This window comes from Entelurus aequoreus, linkage group LG02 (genome assembly GCF_033978785.1).
Source record: "Entelurus aequoreus isolate RoL-2023_Sb linkage group LG02, RoL_Eaeq_v1.1, whole genome shotgun sequence".
NCBI lineage: Eukaryota > Metazoa > Chordata > Actinopteri > Syngnathiformes > Syngnathidae > Entelurus > Entelurus aequoreus.
In genome coordinates this window covers 36,345,192-36,366,359 of record NC_084732.1, presented here as the reverse complement: position 1 = coordinate 36,366,359, position 21,168 = coordinate 36,345,192, and the positions used below count along the sequence as shown (strand labels likewise).

The window sequence follows — 21,168 nt, the reverse complement described above, 5'->3', positions numbered from 1 at the left end:
GCTAGTAACCGTTTACAGAAAAAGTCACCAAGAGGATTGTTAACACGTCGGCACTGTAGTGATATGTGCTGAGAACGGATATGACGCGGCGGATGCACGACGGACCTTTTATGATGTAACACCACTACTGTTATGCCGGGTTGAAATAAAACATGTTCCAGTCATAACTACCCAGTGTATTATTTATACACATACAATAATACTTCATGGTGGCAGCGGTGGGATAAAGTGATCACCCACGCAGCAGAACGAGAGGGGGAGTTGTCCGAGGATAATTCTGTCGTCGCCCGCACCACACGTGAGGAGCCGAGCTAACTGATAGCAGCGGTCTGCACGGAGGGAGCAACCCAAACGAGAGCGCGCCATGGCTACACACCTACCGATCATGAATTGGACCGACCCGGACCTGAGTGAGGCCATATCACTGTTTAAACAGAAAATTATTCTTTACCTAGAGGATGAAGATATAACAGATGCTGCTAAGCAAGCTAGGAAAATATGCCGTGGCATTGGAGATGAAGGACTGAAACGGCTGAATGCAAGTGGTCTCAGTGAGGATGACAAGAAGAAGCCTGCTAAGCTATGGGAATTCTATGAAGGTCAGTTGAAACTGAATGTGAATTTTAGGATCCATAGACTCCACCTAATGCAGTACAGGCAAAAGCCAAATGAGAGCATTGATGACTTTGTAACCAGAGCCAGAACGTTAGCTCAAAAATGCCAGTTTACTGATGAAGAGCTCAACGAACGTCTAATTGAACTCATCATTGCTAGTACACCTCATGATGCTCTGAGAAATGACCTGTATAGCAAACCCAAAGGCCACTCTCTGGCGGATGTACTAACAGAAGGGCGGAAATACGAAGCCCTCTCAGCAGGAAATGAACAGTTAAAGCAACTTGGCATGTCACACAGTGAGAAAATCCACGCCGTGGACAGAGGGCGGACGTGCCCAAATTGTGGTAGGAGCCATAAACCCTGTCAATGTCCCGCGTATAATGACGAATGCTCTGCCTGTGGTGTAAGAGGCCACTGGGCGAAGTGCTGTACGAAAAGCAAGCAGCAGAGACAGCAACGCTTCGGGCGGGGTGGGGGCCAAAGGAGTAAGTCCCCCCCCACCACAACAGAGACGTGACAGACAACAAGCCTCCAGGGGCCACAACAGGCAACGTGGTGAGTCTCATATCAACACCATAGACGGCTCGGAGGCCGATGAAGAATGTGAGTACCAATCACAATTTCATTCAATCACCATCAGCGAGAAATGTATGTACAGCATAGAGAGCAAAGCACCCAGAGAAGAGGCATACACAACATTGAAGGTGAGGCCACCTGACTTACGGGGTTACGGATACACACTCCGCCTAAAAATAGACACAGGGGCATCTGGCAACACACTCCCACTACGCACCTTCAAGCAGATGTATGGCAAGGATGCATGTGCACAGAAAAAGCTGAAGAAAAACTACAGGAGGCTATCAGCATACAGTGGTCATCAGATCCCCTGTCTGGGTACCATTAACATTCCATGTCAATACAAAGAGTCCAAATGGGTCAACACCAAGTTCTACGTAGTGGATGTACCAGGTCCGGCTGTAGTTGGACTGCCGATGAGCGAAATTTTGAACCTGGTAACTGTCAATGTTGACAAAGTGAAGGAGAGGGACAATGCCAGAGACAGAGGGACAGGACCACTGAAGAGGATAACAACCATTGCAAAACTTAAGTCAGCTTATCCAGACCAGTTTGACAAGATAGGCAATTTCAGTGGAACCGCCAGACTCTATTTAAAAAAGGATGCTGAACCATTCATCGACCCCCCACGGAAATGCAGTATCCACATAAAGGACAAGTTGCAAGCAGAGCTGAATAAAATGGTAGAGCAAGATGTGATACAGAAGGTGGAAGAGCATACAGACTGGTGCTCCAGTCTGACATACAGCACCAAAAAAGACGGGTCACTTAGGATATGCCTGGACCCTAAAAAACTGAATGCCGGCCTTCGGCGGTGCCCACACAAAATCCCAACTGTGGAGGAACTCAACCCAGAGTTTGCAAGGGCGAAAATATTCAGCAAACTTGACGCAAAAGCAGGGTATTGGTCTATACGCCTTGATGAAGAATCACAACCCCTGACAACATTCCGAACTCCATTCGGCAGGTACTGCTGGAAGCGCTTGCCATTCGGTCTGAGTGTCTCTCAGGACCTCTTCCAGGCCAAGATGGACCAGATCCTGGAGGGGCTCCGGGGTGTGGTCAGCATAGCGATCATAGCGGTCTGTGGTGAAACTGAGGAAGAGCATGACAGGAACCTAATCAACCTGATGGAACGAGCCGTTGAGGCAGGTGTTGTGTTCAACAGTGAAAAATGCACAATAAAACAAGACCGCATTACATTCTTTGGCAACATGTACACAGCAAAAGGCATCAGGCCAGACCCAGCCAAGATTAAGGACATACAGAAAATGCCAACACCCCAAAGCAAAGAGGATCTGCACAGATTCATAGGGATGCTGACTTACCTGTCCCCATATATACCAAAGTTTGCGGATAAAGCTCACACCTTGAGGGGGCTGCTGAAAAACGAAGCACCATGGATATGGGACACTGACCACCAGGAGTGCTTCGAAGACCTGAAGTCAACAGTCACCGAGCATGCCTGCCTGAAATACTATGACCCAAACACTCCTTTAACCCTCGAGGTTGACGCGTCACAGAAAGGATTGGGCATGGCCCTGGTGCAGAACGACAGACCCATCGCTGTTGGCTCCAAGACACTGACTGACTGCCAGTCGAGGTACAGCAACATAGAGCGAGAGATGCTAGCCATTGTGTATGGGATGCAGCGATACCACACATACCTTTATGGGAAATCGTTTATCGTGGTAACGGACCACAAACCACTAGTCACCATATGTGCGAAGCCACTGCATGCTGCACCACCACGACTCCAGCGCATGCTGATAAAGACACAGGGATACAACTATGATGTCATATACCGACCAGGACCCCAAATGATTCTGGCGGACACCCAGAGCCGGCTGCCAAACCCTGAAAACCACGGTGACATAAGAGCTGGATGAACGCATTGATGGTGTTGATGCAGAGATCGAGGACCCACAGCAACACACTGTTGCAATAATAAACTTTTCCCCTGAGAAGCAGGACGCTCTCCGCACTGAGGCTGCCAAGGATCACAGACTCAACGCACTCAAAGACGTGATCCACCAAGGCTTGCCAGAGAACATCAAGGACATGCCGAAAGATCTGCGTGCCTACTGGTCCTTCAGAGATGAGCTTGCAATGGAATCAGGAGTTATATTCAAAGGCAGACAGATACTCATTCCAGACTCTATGACTAGTGACATACTGACACAGCTACATGTTGGCCACCAAGGCATCGAGAAAACACGTCGCCTTGCAAGAGAGAGTGTATACTGGATTAAAATGAATGACGACATTGAGAGTGTGTGCAGGTCATGCAGGGTGTGTGTGGAACATCAGGATGCAAACCCAAAACAACCCCTTCACCCACACTACTTACCGTCAAAACCATGGCAGTCTCTGGCCTCTGACCTATTCGAGGTCAAAGGTCGCCAGTTCCTTCTAACTGTAGACAGGTACTCCAAATACCCATTAGTGGATGAGATGCCTATGCCGGCCTCTAGCCATGCGGTCGCACAAAAGCTGCGATTATACATGTCGCTGTTCGGACGGGTGGACGAAATCCTAACAGACAGCGGGCCTCAGGACACAGGGCAGGCCTTCAAGACATGTGTAACAGACTGGGGGATCAAGCACATTACAAGCTCGCCCCACTACCCAAAGAGCAACGGGTTCATTGAAAGGCATGTGAGACACATCAAATCGATTGTAACAAAAACCCTGGTACATGGAGGCGACCTTCTGATGGCATTACTGCAAGTCAGAGCAACACCCATCGATAGCAAACTACCATCACCTGCAGAGCTGATGTTTGGAAGACCTATTGCTACCCTGCTACCAAGCAGAGCAGATCCAGGGAAGGAGGAACATAGGCTACATCTGGAACAAAGAACAGAGGACATGAAGGAGCACCACGACCGTGAATGCCGCAGAGAACTGCCCCCACTCTGCCCCGGACAGCATGTGACGGTAGTGAACAAGGACAGAGGAACACGGCATCCAGCTATTGTTGTGCAAAAGTACAACGAGCCAAGAAGCTATGTTGTACAAACACCAAATGGCAACCGGATCAGACGGTGCAAGAGCCACCTGCGTGAGCTGTACAACCCACAAATGCAGAGAAGCGTAAACCAGGCCCACATTGCTGAGCCACAGCACCAAGAGGAGGACACTCACGAGGGTCACCATGGGCCACGGGACACGGCCACAACGCCACCCTGTGACACACAGTCTCCCAATAGCCCAGGACAGAGGCACACAAGAGGTGGTAGGGCTATACACAGGCCCTCTCACTTCAAGGACTATGTGTAGTCCAGGTTACGTGGTTTCTTATCGAATCATTGACGTTATTGTTTTTGCAGACTAGGTGTTTACAAAAAAAAAAAAAACAGGAACAAGGGAATTGATGGACATTACACTACTTACTGATGTTTGCACTAAAGTTTGAAAGTGATATCGCTCATGTTGGTTATCTGAGGAATGTTATGTTTTTGTGTTTCTTGCAGAGAATTTATTATAACTAAGTTTACAGGGGAGGTGTTAGAACTAAACAGGGGGGATGTAGTGATATGTGCTGAGAACGGATATGACGTGGCGGATGCACGACGGACCTTTTATGATGTAACACCACTACTGTTATGCCGGCTATGTAAACAACCGGGTTGAAATAAAACATGTTCCTGTCATAACTACCCAGTGTATTATTTATACACATACAATAATACTTCAGGCACCATCCTCGAGTACGTGTGTCACTTTAAGATGGTATTTGAAACAGACCGTGTAACAAATGCGCACGCGTCTTCCGGGTTAAGCCTTAACCCTGAAGTGATAAATCTTCATTCATATTTGATAACGCGATAATCTATTTGTATTAATCATATGCGTTAACAGCCCAATATACATATTTATATATACATACAAATACATATATATACTGTACATATACATATATAAATATACATATGCATATATAAATCTATACATATAAACACACACACATGTATGTATACACAGACACAAGTGTATGTATACACACTCACACACAAGTGTATGTATACACACATGTATACACACACACACACACACACACACCCGTGTATGTATACACGCACACACACACACACACACACGTATGCATACACGCACACACATACATACACACACACATGTATACACACACACACGTATGTATACACACACACACGTGTATGTATACACGCACACTTGTATGTATACACGCACACGTGTATTTATACACGCACACGTGTATTTATACACGCACACGTGTATTTATACACGCACACGTGTATTTATACACGCACACGTGTATTTATACACGCACACGTGTATTTATACACGCACACACACACACCAACGTTCCCTCTAAGGTGCGCGCCTGCGCAATTGCGCGCCTGCGCAATTGCGCGCCTGCGCAATTGCGCACCGCTCACGCGTCCTCTGCACGCAGCAAATTAATGCCGCGCAGGAAATCAAAAATCTAATCTGAACTTTAAACAAAATAAACATTACAATTTATTCTGTATGATTTTGCAATGCAACTCTGAGTGACAGGTGACAACAAGAGTGGCCCCAATGAATAAAACAATCTTTGTCAACACAGTTTAATTATCGTCTGTCGAGACACTTTACGGACAGGAATTCCATCAATCACTTGTAATTTTCTGCCATACAAACCAGGCTTAAACCAACGTTATCATCCGTCGTTTCAACAGAAGCCGCTTGCTCTCTCACCTGCACCAACACAAGCACTCATGGCACTTAGCCAGTGCTGCGTTTATGGCCACACAAAAAGTCGGACAACCCCAACGCCACACAATGTGTAAATGCCAGGTTGTAACACTCTGACTCCACAATCAGATGTGTGCTTATTTTAATGCCATTTATTAAGAATGTTAATCTAAGTTAAGTTAAAGTTAAAGTTCCAATGATTGTCACACACACACTAGGTGTGGCGAAATTTGTCCTCTGCATTTGACCCATCCCCTTGTTCACCCCCTGGGAGGTGAGGGGAGCAGTGGGGAGCAGTGGGCAGCAGCGGTGCCGCGCCCGGGAATCATTTTTGGTGATTAAGGATATTATTCATTAAATATTGTCACTAGATTTCATAAATGCTAATAAAAAGATGTATTTTACAGACAGAAAGTTACAGGAACTAAATGTAATCTCTGAAAGGGGTAACATTTCTTTTAAAGGCAGGACCCGCAGCCAGACATACAATACTAGCACATGGGTCATGAAAAACATGTTTTTTTGTTATTGTCATTGTAAGAGGTCAAAATCACTTATAACAGAAAATTATTTTGATAAAACATTTAAATTGTTATGATGTCAGGTTTGGGACAGGTGTGACGCTGGTGTGGCAACAGTGTGCACGTGTCTGATGTAGCTCACATGGGCTCACTGAATGCTCAGGGAGTTTGTGCATTTGCTCACATGAAAAATTAGAGGGAACATTGACACACACGTATGTATACACGCACACACGTGTATGTATACACGCACACACGTGTATGTATACACGCACACACGTGTGCATATACATATATTACGTATGTGTATACACACACACATGTATATACACACGTAGCCACACGTATGTATACATACATATACTCAGTAGTTATTCACAATACTGTATAGAATAAAACTAGTTTGTTTCTTCATCTGACTATGAACATGCACACACATGCACTGTGACACTAGCGCTTCTTTTTTTTTTTAACAGTGATATTTTTGTTTGGCCATATAAATAAATAGACCTACATTATAAAATGCACACATTACATTTCAATGATGGAACAGAAAATGGTTACAATATTATTGAACATAAGTCCATCCATCCATCCATTTTCTACCGCTTGTCCCTTTTGGTGTCGCGGGGGGTGCTGGAGCCTATCTCAGCTGCCTTTGGGCGGAAGGCGGGGTACACCCTGGACAAGTCGCCACCTCATCACACGGCGAACACAGATAGACAACATTCACACTCACATTCACACACTAGGGCCAATTTAGTGTTGCCAATCAACCTATCCCCAGGTGCATGTTTTTGGAGGTGGGAGGAAGCCGGAGTACCCGGAGGGAACCCACGCAGTCACGGGGAGAACATGCAAACTCCACACAGAAAGATCCCGAGCCCGGGATTGAACTCAGGACTACTCAGGACCTTCATATTGTTAGGCACATGCAATAACCCCTGTGCCACCCTGAACATAAGTCAAAATATGATTTTTCTAAGTTATGCACTCCAAATAGTTCATGTATAAAACTTTGTGTATGTATGTATAATGCAACGCTGTATTACAGCAGTTTTCATTACATTCTTAATGTTAAGACTTGAGCGTCAAATACATGTTTGTTCTATTTCCATTATATCCAGTAAAATAAATTATTATTTTAATAGAAGTGGATACTTAGTAGTAGTAGTAGTAGTAGTAGTAGTGCATACTTTTATTTTACACTCTGCTCAGAGCAAGTTATTTTACACTCTGCTCAGAGCAAGTGAATACGGCATGCACATAGCGCTACCCAGCTTGTTTGCTTAATAAAATGGTGGACGGTTTGCTCAACAATTTACATACTACACCAGGGGTGGGCAATTAATTTTCACCGGGGGCCGCATGAGCAACCCGAGCACTGCTGGAGGGCCACACCGACAATATTTCAATTAAATTTTGCTCAAATTATTTTTGATATACCGTAAGATAAATAATAATAATAATATTTTCATTTAACCTAACTTATCTTTATTCAAAAGCAGATGGCTCTTGATGGTTTTATTTTTAACACTTTCTTACACAACGCTTCCTGATGTGTAATACCATGCAAAAATTTAAAACGCCTGCAAGGTGATTGGCGAAGAAGAAGGAAGCGTTGCTGTTGAGGAAATGAGGAGTGAGGATAGACGTGCGTGTGGAAGGAACGAGGTAAGTTGAGCTGTGTTAGTATAGGTTGCTCAATAAAAGTTTAAAAAGAGCATCAGACTTGGTGTGCACTTCTTCTGGACGCTACAATTGGAGTCAGAAGTGGGATGAAATGCCTCCCAGTTCGCCTTGCCATCAAACCTGGGAGTCTTCATTGAGGGCGGAATTCTTCCACGCCAAGCAGCCTGCGCTGCACCTGTAGACGCTGCCTCTGTCCTTCCTCCCTTTCTCTCTCTCTTTGCGGCGAGCTCCTCACGTCCTGGATTCACACATACATCTGCAGTGCTACTGGCACCATGAGTCCCCACTCAATGTCCTTTCCCTCCCGTTCCATCTTGACAAAGTCGCCAGGAAACATCGTGGCACGTACCTCTCGATGACGTAGCAGGCTGAGCACACAATTAAGCAGCGCAATATGCACAACGTTTTACTTCTGACACCAATTGTAGCGTCCAGAAGAAGTGCACACCAAGTCTGACGCTCTTTTTAAACTTTTATTGAGCAACCTATACTAACACAGCTCAACTTATCTCGTTCCTTCCACACGCACGTCTATCCTCACTCCTTACGCAACTCAAGAACACAACATCAACTTCAGCAGGTCGTTACACTATATTCTTTAAACACAGCAACATGTGTACCACAAATTAAGCACACGGCTTTACCTTTACTTGGCAGTCCATGTCTTTTTTAAAACACGCCATTCGTCATCAACATTTCTCTTTTTAGCGTCTCGGGGATAACCGTGCATTACTTCTCGCTTTGCGCCTTCCCTCACAGGACATACGCCCATAAATAACACTTTTCAAAATAAAAGCAGCACAGTTGTATTGCACGCACGACATAGATGATTTTTTAAATTTATTTTGTAATTTGTGATTGCCGCTGCGCGCACAAGCATACTTCCACACGGAAGTAATACAAATAACGCTTTTTAAAACAAAAGCAGCACCGTTGTATTGCACACCCAAGATAGATACTTTTTTAAATGTATTTTGTAATTTATGATTGGCCTCACGCTGGCCGGACAGGGACGTACAAAGGGCTGGATGCGGCCCGTGGGCCGCAGAATGCCCAGGTCTGTACTACACTATTTAATGCACGTTCGGAAATCAACTGAAAACAATTTTGTGGCTTTATTTAGTCTCTTAGTCTGAATTGATTCTGAAATGTGATGCACCATCTTTATTGACATGCATCTTTAGATGCTAAGTTGTGCAGTGTTAATTTATAACCTTAATAAAAATGGTATCAAGACAACTTCAAAGATGTGTTATCCTGTATACTTTATATTTTTGTCTACAAAATTTACTGTACTTTCAGTCGACTAAAATGTCAAGACATTTAGTCGAATAAAACTGGACTAAAACAAAATAAATTTAGATGACTAAAATTAAAATACATTTTCACCAAAAATTTTTTACTAAAAATAAATTAAAAATTGTTGTAAAACTTAACACTGCATTCAACTTAGAACCGGAGATGGCGAGAAAGACACAAGAGCAGACATTGTGCAGTAAGTGATAAGTGATTGTTTATGTTCATAGTTTGTATTTCTTGTTTGGCACCAAGAAGAGTGCTACTTGCTGAATCAGACCTGCTCAGTGGTTAGAGTGTCCGCCCTGAGATCGGTAGGTCGTGAGTTCAAACCCCGGCCGAGTCATACCAAATACTATAAAAATGGGACCCATTACATCCCTGCTTGGCACTCAGCATCAAGGGATGGAATCAGGGGTTAAATCACCAAAAATTATTCCCGGGCGCGGCCACCACTGCTGCTCACTGCTCCCCTCACCTCCCAGGGGGTGATCAAGGGTGATGGGTCAAATGCAGAGAATAATTTCGCCACACCTAGTGTGTGTGTGACAATCATTGGTACTTTAACTTTAACTTATCACTCAGCTTCTAAAACTCATAGCTCATCGTTCGTATATTAAGACTCAAAAAGATAAGGTTCTGATAATCATTTGTCCCAAAGTAGAAGTCGTTGGCTCAAATTAATTCTGCAATGATTAGTATTTGTTAAGGAAGTAGCAAATGTGACACGGATGTGAAATTAATATGCCGCTGTATGTTTAAAATTACCAAATAAATATTACATGTTATGAATGTGACTGTTACTACATTACATATTACAGAATATATACACAACGTTGATGAAGGTTTTTGGATGTTTTTCAGAGCGCTTTATAAGCGGAATAGAGCGAATCCCATTACCTCCGTTGTTAGCTGACTTGCTAGCGTTTATAAAAAGGTTAGAATCCATAAAATAAAACAAAATGTGTTCTTTTCTCTCAAAGATTGTGAATGATAGACAAAATAAAATAAATAAAAAAGTGCAGTTCCCCTTAAATTTAGTTTAGTAACTGACACATTACAAACTACACATTTCCTGTAATGCAGCATCTATTTTCTCCCTAATAGACTGCCTAGTCAAAGAGTTTAATCTACCAAGCGTAAATGAAACCGTTATGCATGAAATGCATTTCACAAAAGAAGACTAATTTGTCAGTCGTAGCGGCACTGAGGGCAATATAAGTGTAATCCCACTTCGCCATCCTGTTGTGTGTCAGACTGTTGAAAATTCATCCAGTGCAATGGACTCTCAGGGAATTAAATTGATCACAACTTGACTGTTCACAACTGAACTAATCAGGTTGTTCCAAAAGTCAGTTTTTTTCACAGTCGTCCTTGACCACTTCAAATTTTGTGGCTTCTCTATTGCATTTTTTATAGCAAATGTTATTTGACCTCCATTAAAGAGGCTGTTTGCAACTTGTTCTCAGTTACATTCTTCAAAGCAAAAAAACAAAAACAGCACCGACTATGTAACAGAACACATTTGTTTTACCATGGTCTATATTTTTCACAATTACTAAGTTTATGTAATAAAATTTTTTACCGGTCCAAATAAAATGATTGGTGTTTACGGTGGTCACTCACCCTGTCTCATCAAGACATACGCGCACGGAGCACCTGCACTTATAAAAAAGCAGTTCATGTGAAGCAACGAACAATTTGCAGTTTATCCATCCATCCATTTTCTGCCGCTTGTCCATTTTGGGGTTGCAAGGGGTGCGGGAGCCTATCTCAGCTGCATTCGGGCGGAAGGCGGGGTGCTAGCTATCCAAATGGTTATTAGCTAACAACACCCAAGGCTAATGCGCGTTCACATTACATACGTAGTGTACATCATTACGTTCTAGAAGTCGTAAGAGTAAGTTAGCGCCCCTTAGACACGTGTGTAAATGTTGCAAACAGCCCCTTTAAGTCTTATTCATGTCTTACATATTACATACAGTATTTGTCTCATTATGTTGTAATCATAACAGAAATATATACAATACTCTATTCCAGGGGTCACCAACCTTTTTGAAACCAAGGGCTACTTCTTGGGTACTGATTAATGCAAAGGGCTACCAGTTAGATACACACTTAAATAAATTGCCAGAAGTAGCCACTTTGCTCAATTTACCTTTAACTCTGTTATTATTAATAATTAATGATATTTATCTTTGTGGAAACACTGATCATCTTAATGATTTCTCACAATAAATATATATAGAAACAGATAAATATCAATATGCAACACTTTATTTTTATATTTTCTCTAAGTGCACATTTTTCAAATTGAACATTTTCAAATGATCACTTCTAAGACAGTCTTGTGAAATCACAATATCCCATTTTAACTAGCTAGCCACTAATATTTTTTAACAAATCATGAATTACTTTGCACCATGTTTGTACAAATAATAACTCATGTAAAATACAAAAGTATACTCAAATTTTTAAATCATGTCACACTTTGAACTGGACACCAAATCTGTTATCTGTTTCTTTGTCAGTTAGTGGGAAGCCTGGCATTGCATGCTGTTAACTAGTGTGTTGTACTCTGGTGTGTAACTTGACACTGCAACTCTGAGTGAGTCTTGCAGATGTGCATCAGTGAGGCGTGTTCTGTGTTTGTTCTTGATGAAGTTCATGTCAGAAAAGGCCGATTCACAAAGATAAGATTTTTCCTCATTGTTTGCGGAACCTTCTTAATCTTTTGGACATATTTTCACAGCAATCTGGCCTTAAGCTTAATTATGATAAATGTAAAATATTAAGGATCGGAAATCTAAAGGGAACGTCCTTTCGAATGGAATGCAAAGTGCCTGTTTTGTGGACAGATGGACCAGTTAACATACTTGGTGTTGTTGTCCCAGAAAATCTGGAAGATCTAGGCTCAGTAAATTATGATAATCGACTAAGAAAGCTGGACAAAATTATGCAATTATGGAAAGGGAAATCCCTAACCTTGTATGGTAAAATGTCTATTGCCAACTCGTTAATTATTCCTCAATTTATTTATTTGTTTTTGTCATTACCAGCTCCATCACCAAACTTTTTTAAGATTTATGAGCGGAGGGTCTTCGATTTTGTCTGGAACGGCAAACCAGAAAAGATTAAAAGAAAGGTTTTGTGCAAAGAGTATGAATATGGGGGCCTGAAACTTCTCAACCTTGAAGCTATGTGTCTGTCTTTAAAAGCATCAATTGTTCCAAAGATGTATTTAAACATTGAGTGGTACACAAAAGGCCTGTTGGACAAAAAACATGTACTGTATCAAAAGAAATTGTATCCTTTTTTACCAGTGATCCCCTCCCAGAGAGTCTGCTGGGAAACATGGCGGGGTTCATAAAGGAAACAATCCACTCATAGTGGTGTTTTCAATTTTATGTGCCAGAAAAAAGAGACGATATTTTGCAGCAGTTAATATGGATGAACTCTAATATTGTAATAGATGGAAAGCCTTTCTTTTGGAAAAATATGTTTGAAAGAGGAATAATTTTTGTCAATGATATTATCAATGAGAATGGTAAAATGATGAAGTATGATGAATTTAGAGCTATGTATGGTGATGCTTGCTCAAGCTTTTCATTTGATCAACTAACTGGAGTAATTGGGAAAAAATGGAAACAAATAATTAATTATGGAACTACTAAATTATTCGTTTGTAAACCTCTAATAAGAAATTCTAGTTGGCAAAAAGGAACTAAAGTAAATAGAAAAATATATAATTTTTATTTAATAAAGAAATCTTTGAAGGCTGCCTCATACAACACAAATGGAAAATGGGAGGACTTTTTTGACTGCCCGTTGCCATGGGATGCCATATTCAAACTAATCTATAAAACCACTATCGATGTGCAAAATCGTTATTTTCGAATTAAAATTATTTATAACTTCTTACCCAGAGGGAAAATGTTAAAATTATGGAATATGACAGAGTCAGATGATTGCCGATTTTGTTGTCAGGAGCCTGAATCCACCCTGCATTTGTTTTGGTATTGTCATATTGTGTCTTTGTTTTGGGTTGAAGTTGAAAAAATGTGTTTAAGGATTGGTTTGTTTATGAAGCTTAATGTGGTTTCTGTTATTTTAGGAGAGTTCATTGACAATCATGATTTAGTCAATTTAATTATAGTACTCGGTAAAATGTTTATTTTTAAGGCCAAAAACAGATATTCACTTAGTATTACTTTCTCTAAAACATTTATTCAGTATTTTCTAACTTTAGAAAGTTACATGGTTGAAAACGATAATGATGCCAAAAAACATTAAAAAAAAGATGAGAAGTCCTCAAAGGCTTATTTTGAAAGTATAATTATGTTTATAGATTATATGATATCTGTTGTTGTGTTCCCTAATTTGAGTGACCTGGACATAATATGGACTGTACATAAATGCTTATTTTGAAAATGTAATTTTGTTTATAAATTATATGCAATCTGTTGTGTTCCCTAATTTTTTTCTGTGTACATGAATGAAGGTGTGTGTTGCTGAGTCCGACTTGGACATTATCTGGACTGGGCCTGGTTTAAAAAAAAACCTTTAAACAAATCTAATTTCATTGACAACCTGGTCTGTTGAAGATAAGGCCCTTTTTTAAAAAATAAAATAAAATAAGATAAATAAATAAAAAACATTTTCTTGGATAAAAAAGAAAGTAAAACAATATAAAAATAATTACATAAAAAATAGTAATTAATGAAAATTTTAGTGGACCAGCAGCCTATACAATCATGTGTGCTTCAGGGACTGTGTCCCTTGCAGATGTGTTGTCTATGTTGTGGGAACCAGAATATTGGTAGCAGAAAGAAATAACCCCTTTTGTGTGAGTGGGTGTGGATGAGTGTGCATGGGGGAGGTTGTTTGGGTTGATGCACTGATTGAAAGTGTATCTTGTGTTTTTTTCTATGTAGATTTAATTCAAAAAAAAAAAAAAAAAAAAAATTAATTTTTTTTTTTTTTTTTTTTTTTAGAACAGGCCCGCGGGCGACTCATCTGGTCCTTACGGGCGACCTGGTGCCCGCGGGCACCGCGTTGGTGACCCCTGCTCTATTCACTAAAGGGAACTTCAGATTCTGGGTTAAGGGTGTATAGCAGATGGAGCAGTTGCTTTCATACTTGCCAACCCTCCCGTTTTTAGCGGGAGGGTTAGCAAGTATTGGTATTCAGCGCCTCTCCCGACAACCTCCCGGCAGAGATTTTCTCCCGACAAACTCCCGGTATTCAGCCGGAGCTGGAGGCCACGCCCCCTCCAGCTCAATGCGGGCCTGAGACTGAGTGGGGACAGCCTGTTCTCACGTCCGCTTTCCCACAATATAAACAGCTTGCCTGCCCAATGAACGGAGAAGTTAAACAGGACAATACTGCCATCTAATGGATAGCCACCGGAACACTGAAATTCAAGTATTTTTTCTTTCTTTCTATGTAAATAAAATATATATATATATATATATATATATATATATATATATATATATATATATATATATATATATATATATATATGAAATATATATGAAATACTCGAGTTGGTGAATTCTAGCTGTAAATAACCACGCCCCCAACCCCCCCACACCCTACCCCCCACCTCCCGATATTGGAGGTCTCAAGGTTGGCAAGTATGGTTGCTTTTGTTCCAGTTTTTAATGTGAAGTGGAGAGTGAAACTGTTGATACACTTCCTCCTGTATCATCAAAAACATGTGCACATTGGTGAGCCTTTGACATGAGCGATGTCAAACGACAACAGAGAGTACAACGTGGCGCTGCTCAATAATAACTGCGCGGCTAATGTCGGTGCCATCTTTGCTGCTACGATCAACCTACTCCTGTAGTTTCAGTACATTGAAGACCAGTTCCAATTGACAGGAACTACCCAAGATGTGATAAAGTAATTTCCGGACTATAAGCCGCTACTTTTTTCCTACGCTTCGAAACCGGCGGCTTATAAAACAGTGCAGCTAATGAATTGTTCTCAGCTGACGACTGACTAAGCAAACACAAAGCAAAGACACAGAAAAGGTATGTTATTGTTTGTGCTATGGCACCATCTTTTGAATGAGTTTGCTCACTGCCCTTCAGTTTAGAGCTTATAAGTGCGTTCCATCTTCTAACAGTGTTTCTTGTATGGTTTCTTCATTCATCACTACAAGCAACGTTTTTAAGTTTTGCAATACAACTAAGCAATTCTTACCTGCTAACCTGTCCCATGTGTGATGTCTCTAGGAGTGCTTTCATGAATATTTGTGTGTGCTATCGTAATGTAATTAAGTTAGCGTCGTTAGCATTAGCTTATATGCTAACACGTTTAAAAGTGTGTGTGTTAGTATTAACTTACAATGGCATTCCTTTTGTAGTGTTTCAGTTCATAAAGTCACCAAATCGTCACCGTGGAGTTATTGAGTCTTGTTTAGCTGATTGGAGAACTTGCTTCTGCAGGTAGTGAGTCCATGACGATGACGTCTGTTTTGTTGTTTGTTGTTGATCAGCCGCTTTACTGCCGTGTTACAGACACCGTTTGGAAACAATTAAGCTATGTAAATAAACATTTACAAAACCTTTGTGTGAATAATTCGTTTCACAACGTATACATCTGTGGCTTATAGACCGGTGCAGCTAATATGTAAAAAAAAAAATTTCTTCAAAAAGTTAGTGGGCGCGGCTTAAATACTGGTGCGCTCTATAGTCCAAAAAATACAGTATTTTTACGTAGTAGCAGCCGCTGGATGCCTAAACGATGGCCAGAGCAATGGAACTATTGGGAGGATCCTTTGACTAGCAGCAAGTAGAACACACTCAAGACCAGTGTTAGGTTAGGTACTGAAAACCAGTAACTAGTTAGTTACTAGTTACTTTATTTCAAAAGTAACTCAGTTACTAACTCCGTTACTTACACCAAAAAGTAATGTGTTACTGTGAAAAGTAAATATTTAGTTACATCTTTTTGCTTCTTTTTTTTTTAAAGCTCCCATTAATGCCCTTTTAGCCTTCATTTCAGTACTGTTATTGCACTGGAGAATAATACAATCTGTTGATCAACTTGACATGCATTTGCATCACTGAACTCTGCTAAGCAATGTGGTCTACATACAACACACAAAGACAAAAGATATGTTTGAAAAGGCCAATTGGTTTCAAGCCAGAACAAATTGACAAAACTATTTTAAATAGCTGCAACATAACATACATAATTAACAAACAGCATAATAAAAACATAGCTGTAAACCAAGGAAGGCACACACTACATACACAAAGCCTAACCGGGCGTTTTTTTCTCAAGGAATTCTGAAACAAAATCATGTCTGAAGCCCAGAACACTCTACACATTTCCCCAGTTTTAGTTTAGAGAAAAGGAAAGATTGGCCTGGCCCACTAGGAACCCTCTTTATGTTTGTGAACTTTATAGTCTATACATTTAGAGTGATGTGATAATCAAACACTCTAGAAGACTAGAATGAAAGAGTATATAAGAGAATTGACAGAGTGTGTACCTTCAGTGCTGAATGATGAGCAGAGGCAGAGTTAATCCTTAAGTGGTAGTGGTGGAGGGGAAGTGGCATCGGAGTCTGTGTCTCTCTTTACTAGCTTCGTCGACGCACGTTGCTTTTGTAGCTGTTTCAGCAGATTTGAATTGCTGTTTTGGGCAGTAGATGGGATCTTTGATCCAAGACACAACTTACATTTAACTAAAATGTTATTTTCTTTGTGCTCGACAAAAGAAAAGTATTGAGAATATATACATATTCGACAAACTCGACGCAGCTCCGCCATGATCAGACACGACCCCCCTTCCCCACCCCTCCCCTCCCTCCCCCAGACACACACAGAGCGCGCGTCTCTCTTCTCCGGCTTGTGACACAAGAAGAATCAGAAGGACGACACTGCAGCGCTCCAATAAAACACACTCAGATTTTCTGTTTCTAACCGATACTACATCAAAAATAACGTAAAATAACGCAGTAACGCATCATGTAGTAACTGTAACTGAGTTACTGAATATAAAAAATAACTCGTTAGATTACTAGTTACCGCCGAAACTAATGGCGTTACAGTCCCAACACTGCTCAAGACTACTAAAACAAGTGTAAAGGTGACTTTTAAGGTGTTAATTCATGTCGAAAGGGCTTTAAAAATGCTAATAAAATACATATTTCAACAGTCGTAAACTGTTCTTTTATGCTCTAACTATAAAAGTATTTAATTTATAAATAAAAATCATTTACCGAGGTCAAGCCTGAAACAATTTAGACACGATAACTAAGGAACAACTTTATTGGTAAACCAAGCAGTCACTGAGAGGGGCTAACTCTTCAGGTCAAGACTTAGCTCTCATTGAAGAGAAAACTGTACATATGACAGAGAAGGTTGAAAAACCATCACTAAACAGGAGGATTCTGCGAGACCACATTTTGCGCACATACAATGCTGTTCCTTCACCCTGAAACTGAAAAATCTTACCACCAAAAAATGTTTAGCTCCTTTGAGTTTCATGTTGCAACTGAATGGAATACAAAAGACTGTCGATGACTGGCAGTGGCCTCACTCCACTGTATCCAAGTAATAGTAATAACTATTGTTTTACATCCCAAAAGAGTGAAACCTTTCTTGATTGTGGTGGTTACCACTACCTAAGAGGATAAATAGTTTGAATAAACAGTCCCCTCAGACTAGAGCTGTACCATCTGGGGATGGGCACAGAAACCCGGTTCCATGATGCCGATTTACACGGTAGTACCACACCGAAAAGAAAACTAGCTATTGGTTGGTGACTTATTCTGGTGCCAAGTGAATGCAGACTCAGACACTAGCAAGGGCAAGGGCTCGGCAGTGAAATTGTGCAGTAACGTCTTGAAGTAATGTAGAGTCCTGACAGAAGCACACAGTCTGACACTTTTTAAAACTTTATTACTGACGTACACACGCCAACGTCAGCCCTCAAAATACCTTTAGCACTGCAGCATTGGCCAGTAGCCACAACAACAGCAATTTTGCATTAATCACAAAAAATAAAAAGGCCTTTTTTCTTTTCTTTTTTTTTTTTAAACAAAAATGTGCATTTAAAAAAAAAAAAAAAAAGGTATTACCAGTTTGAGCATCGTTTAAGCACTAGCACCGTTTTTAAAGAATAGATTTTGTACTTGTATCGGTTAAAATATAAACAATACACAGAGCCCTAGTCCTATCTAGCCTTAAACATGAACTGATGAAGCCATCTCTAAAGAAGCAAAACATCTTCCAAGACAGCTTGACCATTCCAGTTCTAATCCTTTTTTAATAAAGGAAAGTGCCTTTTATTTAATTGTTTTATTTACAAATGCGAGGTGATAGAACCCTGCTCCTCTATAAAAAAAAAACTTAACTTTAACAACCAGCCTCTTTTGAGTAGCATCTGTGTTAATCACACAGTAAAAGCATAAAGCATACCGTGTGTGTGCGTGTATGCATACCTGAGGTAGTAGGATCCCCAGTAATAGTATCGCTATGATCTTATAGTTGTCCGTGAGCCAGATGAAGAAGGCGTCGGTGCAGCCTCTGATGTAGACTTCATCAATCAGGTCCAAACGCTAACAAGGTAGTGACAGCGAAGGAATGACAATAGTAGGAGAACATCAGACAAGGAGGAAAGATGGACTTGCAGCTAATAGCGCTTATTTGGTAACCCCCCCCCCAAGTATTACATAAATACAGTATTAGGTTTTATTTTATTTTATTTCAACCACCGGCTTTTCATTTCAATGCACTATAATGGTTAAGGATAACGCCATAAGTATGTCATGAAGCTATTTATCCACATGCAAACTGCATTGGGAAATGGTAACATTGATTTTAAATGAATGATAAATGGGTTGTACTTGTATAGCGCTTTTCTACCTTCAAGGTACTCAAAGCGCTTTGACAGTATTTCCACATTTACCCATTCACACACACATTCACACACTGATGGCGGGAGCTGCCATGCAAGGCACTAACCAGCAGCCATCAGAGGCAAAGGGTGAAGTGTCTTGCCCAAGGACACAACGGACGTGACTAGGAAGGTAGAAGGTGGGAATTGAACCCCAGTAACCAGCAACACTCCGATTGCTGGCACAGCCACTCTATCAACTTCGGATTTACAGGATTATTATACACTTTGTGATGCAAAAACATCAAACAATTTTATTGGGCGATACCATGAATTGATTAACGTGGACCCCGACTTAAACAAGTTGAAAAACTTAATCGGGTGTTACCATTTAGTGGTCAATTGTACGGAATATGTACTGTACTGTGCAATCTACTAATAAAAGTTTCAATCAATCAATCAATGAAAATGCTTGGTTGGTAGAGTAGCCGTGCCAGCAACTTGAGGGTTCCAGGTTCGATCCCCACTTCCGCCATTCTATTAACTGCCGTTGTGTCCTTGGGCAAGACACTTTACCCACCTGCTCCCAGTGTCACCCACACTGGTTTAAATGTAACTTAGATATTGGGTTTCACTATGTAAAGCGCTTTGAGTCACTAGAGAAAAAGCGCTATATAAATATAACTCACTTCACTTATTTTGTGGTTCATAAACAATTTGCGTCGCTACAATGTAATCGTTGAGTGCAGTGGTTCTCAAACTTTTCACACCAAGTACCACCTCAGAAAACACTTGGCTCTCCAAGTACCACCATAAGATTTCAAACACAGTAGCGTCGCAGGTCTAAGTATTCATTAAAACAAAGCAGATATTTTATTTAACAAGTATATTTAATATTCAAAATTAAAAATAACTTACTACAATCATTTTGCCAAAATCTTCGTTAGTGTCTAAACAAATAGAAATTCTGTGGTGGAAATTTAAAAAAAAATAAAAAAATGGTCGATGACAACACTCCAACCTGCAAAGCCAGAGGTGGTGCAACAAAGTACTAGTTGTGTTTTTTTGGTTAGTTATATTTTTCCTCAGAATTGAGTGATTGCAATTTTTTTTTTACTCTGATTTGAAAATTGAAGTTACTGTATTTTTGTGTTTTTAAAGCCCGAACGTTGTCATTTAAAATGACTGTAGTTTTGTGTCATGTCTGTTAGCTGCTTTTTTCCTATAAAATCAAACAACTAAATGAACATCCTTTAAAACAGAACTGCACTTTTTTGTAGGGGAGAATTTTGCACATTCACAATCATTATGAAAGACATGACGAATGTATTTTTCTTGGTAAATGTATTTTAACTTAAACAAACGCAAATAAAAGTCTGCTTACAGGAGCTAATGGGAGGTATTCTAGTCTGCCCATAAAACCCAACAAAAAACAATCAAAAACCGCCAACAATACTACATTTACATTTCTTGACTTGAACATTAACCACGTATTAGAGGTACTGTTATTATAAGCGCTAATCCAGACAAACTATCGCGGCACCGTGATCACGAGCTTGTGTGCCAATGTTGACATGATCGACTGATCAGCTGCTTCCTCTTTTCCTTGCTCGTCAAACTTTATTGTAGATCATAAATCATAGACTTATTCCGACAAGTTGGTACACTTGGACGCTTGGTTTCACCCCTTTTCTTTGCCAGGATTAGGAGTCATTCTTCATCTAAATGGGAATATTTGAACATCCTAGCAGTCGGCGTCCCAATGACAGCAGACCTTATACAGTAAGTGTTGTTTTATCATGTTTGTTGGCTTGATGTACAAAAAAAGCATACGTTGTGGTAAGTTTTGGAATTTAATGCGCTGCGTATGCTTAAAATGAGT

The 21,168-nt window shown here is 40.6% G+C and overlaps 1 protein-coding gene across 1 annotated transcript in view; it reads right to left on the bottom strand.

Moving 5' to 3' along the window:
• tspan15 (tetraspanin 15) overlaps positions 1 to 21,168 on the bottom strand; it is a 100,027-nt gene that overhangs the window by 18,649 nt on the left and 60,210 nt on the right. Inside the window, exon 7 of the mRNA XM_062026015.1 lies at positions 18,892 to 19,008. Within this exon, the coding sequence (XP_061881999.1) occupies positions 18,892 to 19,008 (117 nt within the window). The remainder of the gene's footprint in view (positions 1 to 18,891; positions 19,009 to 21,168) is intronic.